Source organism: Magnolia sinica, chromosome 8 (genome assembly GCF_029962835.1).
Source record: "Magnolia sinica isolate HGM2019 chromosome 8, MsV1, whole genome shotgun sequence".
Classification (NCBI taxonomy): domain Eukaryota; kingdom Viridiplantae; phylum Streptophyta; class Magnoliopsida; order Magnoliales; family Magnoliaceae; genus Magnolia; species Magnolia sinica.
In genome coordinates this window covers 2,121,023-2,129,198 of record NC_080580.1, presented here as the reverse complement: position 1 = coordinate 2,129,198, position 8,176 = coordinate 2,121,023, and the positions used below count along the sequence as shown (strand labels likewise).

Sequence of the window (8,176 nt, the reverse complement as noted above, 5' to 3'; positions counted from 1 at the left end):
TCTCATTCACTTTTTTATCCAGCCAATTGAGTACGGGGAAGGATGTTTCGTCATTGGTAGCTGCAACTTGTCCACCATCACTCTTGAGATGATGTTCTCGCTACTACCAATCTATGATCACATCACAGACCTTTCCCTTGACAGTGCACCAAGTACGAAATATATTGTGTCGCTGTGGATGTAATTCCTTTCGTGGGGCATAAAGTAATCGCCTCACAACTAAAAATTCGCTACGATCCTCTCCCGTCACTTCAACGCCACTTGCTATTTCTTTAGTGGTTTGTTCATGTTCATCAAAGTCATGGTCTTCTTCTATGGCCTCATCTTTAGTGCCTCCTTTGTTTATAGTCAAGTATGCTGCGGGATGTTGAGGACAAGTGTTTGATAAGTGGCTTGGTTGGCCACAGCGGTAACAGTTGTTCGACCTTGGCTGAGCATAAGGATTTAGAATCCTATTGGGGCCCGCTGTTGTGGGTGCTGCACGTTGAGGTCTTGATGAGCCGCTCCCTATATCACGGTTTGCGGTTGTAAGAAGTTGAGGATGTTCTCCTACTTGGTCTTTTCCTCATGCTAACACTAGATCCTGCGTGGGACCTGTCATGGGGGGTCGAGTTGAAGGATATGGACGAGCAGGAGCTCTTGCAAGTTGTGTTTCTGCCCTATCCGCCAATTGAACTGCTTCATTAACGGTCCTGACTGGGTACATCTTAACTTGATCCTGAATTGTCGGTCGCAACCCACCTATAAATCGTGCCACCTTCTGTGACTCAGATTCTGACAGATCGTTTCGTGCAGCCAACCGCTGGAATCCTTCCGTGTAATTTGTGACGGTTCAATTTCCTTGTCGGTAATTTTGATATTGCTGGAATAATATCTGCTCATAATCACTAGGGAGAAATCGTGATCGAAGAAGACGTCTCATCCGTGTCCATGATGAGATGGGCGCCTTGTTCTGACGGGCTCGTGAGAGCATGTAATTGTTTCCACCATGCGGAAGCACCAGATTTTAATTTAAACGCTACCAATTTTATCCTTTTATGATCTGACATGTCCATATAATTAAAATATCTCTCTACTTCGGCTAGCCAATCGAGAAATTTTTTTATACGTAATAAACCATTAAAACTATGAAGTTCAGCCTTACCTCGATAGTCTCTTTCAGCATGATCTAGATGATAAACTCTATGGATTAGTCGTTGGGCAAAACCCTCATTAAGGTCCTCGTCGCTAGAATTTGAATCATCTGGTGTAGCCTTACGGTTTGCCACTGGTAGTGCTCTATGAAAATCAGAGTTGCGTCGTTCAGCAACCACGGGTGGTGGAGCCACCATGGGTGGTGGAGCAACCATAGGTGGTATAATACCGCCTAGGGCTCGGGGTGGAAGTAGCGCATCCGCAAGACGGTCGAGAGTTACCTGCAGCCTTTGCATGGTCAACTGACTCTCCCGGTGGAAAGCTTTCATTCTTTCCGAAAAATAACGAATCCCTGGATCACCGTTCATAGGATTTTGATTCATACCTTCATTGTTTGTCATCAGCCCGAGGGGAATCCTCACTCTGATACGAATTGATACAGGGATGAACGTGATGAGGATAACTACTCCAAATCCACGGAGCTTCTCTAGACTCCTCACAAAGACACCTCGAATCCACGAGGAAAGAAAGCAGAAAATAGAGATAAATTTGAAATTGATTAATTCATGAATAAAAACGAGTTCACAACCCTTTAAATAGGGGTACCGAGCAATGGTAAAGAAATCAGAATCAAACTACAACTAAAACTCCTAGAATCCGCGACTTACTATAAATAGTAAACTTACTATTTATAGACAGTCATGATGTCTACTAGTGCGCAAGGTTTTCAGCCAAAAAAGTAAATGTCTTATTTGGCTTCACCAACCCGTTCTCCTAATTATTCTAAGCTCTTTTCACGTTAGGCGTAACTCCTAAAGCCCGACGGATGAAGAGTTATAATCAAACTAAAACTTACTATTTATAGTAAAAATGAAATTAAAACAGGGAAACGACCGTCGATCCAGAGGTTTTTCGTAATTTTGGGCTGCGCAAGGTTGGTTGGCTAAAGTAGCTCGTTCAACCCCAAAATCACATATTTTATGCCCGATAATTGATTCCGGATTGTGAGATACGCCCGATCTAAGGTCCGACGGTCCGGATCACTTCTGTCGTCAACCGGGCCCTTTCTGATCCATCTTGGCCATGAAACTGTCCGCGACCCACTCTACATCACTATGTTGGAAATTCAGCAGCTAGCTAATAACCGAGGTTAAGATGGTCCCATCAGAGTGAATTTTGGGCAATGCATATCCAAAACAGGGCCTTCAATTGGACAGTCCAAATTGATGGACATGCATTCCTGCATTCCAACAACTTCGTACGGATGAACCACCGCATCGGAGAAATTTTTCTGATCGAATTGATGAACATCCATTCATGCATGCCAACAACTTCCAACGGATCAATCACCCGCATTTAGTCGCAATTGGGTCGGGACTCAAACCAATCTGATACAATCCAACTCAGGTTTAAGTCTGAAATATGAGGCCAAGAGGATTATCCATAATTAAAATCCATGCCGTCCATCTATTTTTCTATATTATTTTATGGTATGAGACCAAAAATGAGATATATATCAATCACAAGTGGGCCACATTACAGGAAACAGTGTTGAATGAGCGTGACCATTAAAAACCTTTTGGTGGCCATAAAAGTATTGGATCAAGCTGATATTTGTTTTTACCCTTCATCTGGTTCTGTATGACCAAATAAACAGTACAATGGGCCTTGGAGGACTTTAATGGTGGATATCCAATCACTATTGTTTTCCTGTGGTGTGGTCCACCTGACATTTATTTCCCTCTGAATTTTGGGATTAGGCCTAAAATGATCTTTAAAAATGGATGAATGGAATGGATGGAATACATACATCAAGGTGGGGCTCACAGAGCACCGACTGGTGGCAGGGGAGTAGCCAATCCTTTTCCTTTTTTTTAATATATTTTAAAAAATTGATGACGTGGTACTTACAGTGACGTTGACCAATGAAAACGCTGGAGTCAGGGAGTTCCTGACTCCAGGAAACAGAGGATCGGCACTCGCTACTCACTGTTTCCACGGAACAGAGGATCCGCACTCGAAAAAAAATCCATGATATCAACCAACTATTCGTTATTTAGTAGCCTGGTCAAGTCATGAACGGATGAGAAGTGAGCCCTTCTCCATAGATATAGAGGGGAATCCACTCCCTATTTGTCTCCACACCTTGGCTTTCCTGCATTCACGAACCCAATAATGGAGCTCCCGCTAATGAGCCTAAGTGCAATTTGGTCATTCCTCCTCCATGCCATCATTTTCTCTCCCATGTACATTCCATGGTCGTTGGGATCTGCTGCTAACTTCTTCAACGAAACAGATCATCTTGCTTTTGTCCACTTCAAACATCTGATAACTGACGATCCTCTCCATTCCTTGAGCTCCTGGAACCATTCTCTCCACTTCTGCCACTGGCAAGGAGTGACTTGCGGTGGTCACCGACATCCTCAAAGGGTCACGGCCTTGAACCTTGTTGGCCAAAACTTGGTGGGCCCCATATCTCCTTACATAGCAAACCTCACCTTCCTTAGGATCATCAATTTCGTAAACAACAGCTTCTACGGTGCGGTTCCTGAAGAGATTGGCCATTTGTTCCGCTTGCAGTATCTCATTCTGTACAACAACACATTCACCGGAGAAATTCCAGTAAATCTGACCCACTGTTCAGAACTCAAAGTCCTCGATCTTGACATGAACCAGCTTGTAGGGAGGATTCCAACTGGGCTAGGTTCTCTGTCCAAGCTCACCGAATTAGACCTTGGTCTTAATAGTCTTACTGGAAGCATCCCACCTTCACATGGAAACCTTTCGTCTCTCGCTTACCTTTATCTTTCGATTAACAATCTCGAGGGCAGCATCCCAAGTGAGCTCAGCCAGCTGGTAAGCTTAGAGGTCCTTGCAATTTATTCTAATAACCTGTCAGGTAGGATTCCTCCCTCGCTATACAATCTTTCATCCATTAACAGATTGGACGTGGGAGATAACAGATTGAATGGAAATCTTCCATCCAACTTAGGCCTCACTCTCCCTAATCTCCAACGACTCTTTGTTGGAAGAAACCAATTCACAGGACCCATACCTGTTTCATTACCCAATGCTTCGGGACTTGCACTTGTTTCATTTGCGTTCAATAGTTTTAGTGGATCCGTGCCTATGAATCTTGGAAGCCTCAAGAATCTCACTAAGGTATTTTTCGGCCAAAATCGACTTGGAACTGGGAAATCTCATGACTTGAGTTTTCTCGTTTCATTGACCAATTGTACTAGCTTACAAATGCTGGACATGAGCCATAACCGTCTCAGCGGTGGGTTGCCTGACTCCATAGCTAATCTTTCTACCCAACTGACATTGCTAGGACTTGGTGAGAACTCGGAAGCATCCCATCTGGGATTCAAAACCTTTTCAGCTTAACAAAGTTGTCTATGCAATATAACTTTTTAACGGGTACCATTCCCATTGGTGTTGGGAAGCTTAACATAATGGAGGTACTTACCTTCGGCAGAAATGAATTATCTGGAAATATTCCATCTTCCTTGCAAAACACGTCCCGGTTGTATATACTTTCTTTATACCAAAACAGTCTAACAGGGAGCGTACCTTCATGTCTTGGAAATTGTACATACATGCAGTTCTTGCAGCTCTTTGATAATAATCTTAGTGGTAGGTTACCCAAACAACTTTTCAGCTTTCCCTCTTTAATTGAAATCTTTCTTGGAAACAACTCGTTTAGCGGTGATCTGCCATTGGAAGCCGGATACCTGAAAGCTCTCCAGAATTTGAATGTTTCTAATAACAAATTGTCAAGCGAAATTCCAAGCACACTAGGTAACTGTCTCAGCCTAGAGTATCTTGGGTTGGATGAGAACTTCTTTCAAGGGTCAATTCCTTCTACATTTAGTACTCTAAGAGGCCTTCGATCCCTGGATCTTTCAGGCAACAACTTGTCTGGAAAGATTCCAAAATACCTGGAGAACCTTTCTGCTTTGCAATACCTAAATCTATCTTTCAATGATTTCGAGGGTGAATTACCAAAACAAGGTGTCTTTAGAAATACCAGTGAAGTTTCGGTACTCGGAAATAGCAAGCTTTGTGGGGGTATTGAAGAATTGAAATTGCCAGCGTGCTCTAGCCAAGCTTCCAAGAAATTGGGGATGTCTTTTGCTTCAAAAATAAAATTCTCAATAATTGGTGTTGTCCTGTGTCTTATTTCATCATCATGTTTCCTTACCACTCTGTATTGGGTAAGAAAGTCAAGAAAGAAACCTTCTGTTCCGCCATCCGCGGAGGATCCTTTCATGATCATATCATATGCAGACCTCTTTAAAGCGACAGATGGCTTCTCTTCTGCAAATTTGATTGGCAGCGGAAGCTTTGGTTCTGTATATAAAGGAACACAAGATCGAGATGAACTGTTTTTGCAGTGAAAGTCCTCAACCTTCAACAGCAAGGAGCTCTGAGGAGCTTCATGGCCGAATGTGAAGCTTTGAGAAACATTAGCCATCGGAATCTTATTAAAATCTTAACCTGTTGCTCAAGCATTGATTATAAAGGCAACGAGTTCAAGGCTTTAGTTTTTGAGTACATGAACAATGGAAGTCTAGACAGGTGGTTACCCAAAGATGGGTATGACCAGCAAAGGGGGAATTTAACCTTTATTCAAAGGTTAAATATAGCGCATGATGTGACTTCTGCACTGGATTATCTACACCACCATTGCCAAACACCAATTGTGCATCACAATTTAAAACCGAGCAACATTCTTCTTGATGATGACATGATTGCCCATGTGGGTGACTTCGGGTTATCAAGGTTCTTATCGGAGTTTTCTCAAACCATATTGCTTGGGGTGAAGGGATCTATTGGGTACATCGCTCCAGGTAAGATTCATATATTTTCTTTAATTTTATTCAAGTGTATCTATGCAACATGAATTACTTTTGCTCCACTCGTTGGAAATCTTCTGTGGGCAGAGGCTATATGGTGCCCAAGGTGATGTCTTGGAGAAATCCAATCCATCCATCAATTTTGGAAGCTCACAATAGCACATCAACCTAATAATTATTTAGATCCAAGACTCCAAGTGGACCGCAAAGGCAGGAAAAATTGGGTGTTAAAGGCTCATATTGAAACTTTCATTGGGCCGTAAAAGTTTCGCATTAGGCTAATATTTATGGTTTCAGTTCATGCCAGTGGGAATAACCAGACGAATGGTTTGGATGGCGTATAAACATCATGGTGGGCTCCAAGAAGGCCTCGACATTTGGCATTTCCATTCTCATTATTAGGTGTTGTGTGACCTACTCGACTTTTGGATCTTAATATTTATCAAGTTGCTGTACTATTATGAGCTTTTGAAATTGATGGACGGATGGATTAGATTTCTCATGTTGACCCACATAACTTGGGTCTACAAGAACTTCCACGGGCAGCTAAACACTTAGCAAACTCATAAAGTTTCAATTAGCATAAATATCAATGAACGTACTCATCAATATATATCCGAAGGAGAAATTTTCATATACCACCATTGGATCAGGCCGAACTTTCACATTTGGTGCTTTCTTTCTATGCTGATGTTAGAAAATTCCAACTTAGGATAAACAGAAATGATAATTACTTATTTAAATGGAATATTTGCTTACATTTAAATATGAGACGTACAAATTACAGAGTATGCGATGGGCAGTAAAGCTTCCACACAAGGAGATGTTTACAGCTATGGAATCCTTCTCTTAGAGATGATAATTGGAAAGGGGCCAACTGATGACATGTTTAAAGACAATCTATACCTTCATCATTTTGCCAAGTTGGCGTTGCCTGGACGAGTAATGGAGATTGTAGATCCATATCTCTTTGAAGAAGCGGAAGTTACTCAAGGCAGTGGAAATCATATCAATGCAAGGAATAAAATGCATGATTGCTTGATTTCAATGGTCAGAATTGGTGTGTTGTGTTCTTTGGAATCTCCGAGAGAATGAATGGAGATGAAAAATGTTGTCATGGAAAGGCAAGCAATCAAGGACTTATATCTAAGGTCAGAATTCACAGAGATAGAAGTTAAATCACCACTGTGGGGTGAAGGTACGTCTTACCTCACTCATTACTAAGATATTACTGCAAGTTTGTTAAGAAAGATTTCGAAATACAATAAGTTTGTTGAACAAGCTTTAGATATATATAATCTTGGCTTATGAGTGAACTTGTACTGATGCTTTATACGTGGGAAGATTTGTTTCATTTCCTTTATTTTGTCCCGTGTTAGGCAAAGGAAGATTGTATCATGAATGTAATAGGATACAGATATTATCTACTTATAATAAGAAAACCATTGGGTTTCTAAGGTGTTTAATCGCTGAACATTTTATAAACCCTTTTCAAAATGCTATTATAATGTAGCAAAGTCCCATTATGGATTAAGATCTTTTGCCTGATGAATGTGAACAAGTTCTTTTTGCAAATGTCCATTGATATACCACTGACAAAAGTGTTAGAATCATCCAAACATTGTAATGTCCTGCCGATCGACCTAAATGCATGTCCAGATAGACCAGGTGAAAGCTGGCAAATGCAAATGCAGTGATGTTCTTGTGAAGATTTCGTTGTGAGAACCGCATGTGTGTTGTTCTGGTCCTAATTCAGGCTGCCAAATCAGTAAAATAAGGATTCATCTCTATGTTATGTGATATGTAGTTGTTAATTATGATTAGGCTTCATGTTCTGAGGGTGTTCTTGTATACAATAGGCGAGGCCCAAATCTTTTTGTTGGGGCCCGCCCAAATGGATGTGCATCTTTTTCATTTATAAAATTTGGTGGACCTGTTCCACCTTTTCTTAAAAAGAAAGAAAAAAAATCAGAATTCCACGTTCCTTTGTGTCATTGCTGTATAGGTGGCTGAGATCGGAACGTCTAATTCTATAGGTGGAATATTTAATGGGCCTGCATAGACCAAAAACTAAATTGTCCAGACAATCAAAACAGGCCATTTTAAACCTTAAGTGGGACCAATGTTAACTGTTTGTTAGCACGAAATCATGTGGGCTACGTAGACTCATCAGGTTGGCCACA

General features: G+C 41.3%; 3 protein-coding genes across 3 annotated transcripts in view; all 3 read left to right on the top strand.

Moving 5' to 3' along the window:
- The first annotated feature begins 3,309 nt into the window (after positions 1-3,309).
- Positions 3,310-4,521, top strand: LOC131253763 (LRR receptor-like serine/threonine-protein kinase EFR). Its single transcript, XM_058254901.1, has one exon. The coding sequence runs from the start codon at positions 3,310-3,312 to the stop codon at positions 4,519-4,521; it is 1,212 nt and encodes a 403-aa protein (XP_058110884.1).
- Positions 4,522-4,589: 68 nt separating this feature from the next.
- Positions 4,590-5,497, top strand: LOC131253762 (LRR receptor-like serine/threonine-protein kinase EFR). Its single transcript, XM_058254900.1, has 2 exons — positions 4,590-5,351; positions 5,474-5,497. Exons 1-2 carry the CDS (start codon positions 4,590-4,592, stop codon positions 5,495-5,497), a joined length of 786 nt encoding a protein of 261 aa, XP_058110883.1.
- A 27-nt stretch (positions 5,498-5,524) lies between these two features.
- Positions 5,525-8,176, top strand: part of LOC131253761 (putative receptor-like protein kinase At3g47110) — a 45,901-nt gene continuing 43,249 nt past the window's right edge. Inside the window, exons 1-2 of the mRNA XM_058254899.1 lie at positions 5,525-5,987; positions 6,781-7,082. Of these exons, the coding sequence (XP_058110882.1) occupies positions 5,576-5,987; positions 6,781-7,082 (714 nt within the window). The 5' untranslated portion in view covers positions 5,525-5,575. The remainder of the gene's footprint in view (positions 5,988-6,780; positions 7,083-8,176) is intronic.

Excerpts from the sequence above, each read along its gene's own strand:
- LOC131253763 (XM_058254901.1), top strand. The coding sequence starts at position 3,310 with ATGGAGCTCCCGCTAATGAGCCTAAGTGCAATTTGGTCATTCCTCCTC.
- LOC131253762 (XM_058254900.1), top strand. The coding sequence starts at position 4,590 with ATGGAGGTACTTACCTTCGGCAGAAATGAATTATCTGGAAATATTCCA. Across the intron at positions 5,352-5,473 it reads TCCTTACCACTCTGTATTGG|CGGAAGCTTTGGTTCTGTAT; the intron begins GTAAGAAAGTCA and ends TTTGATTGGCAG.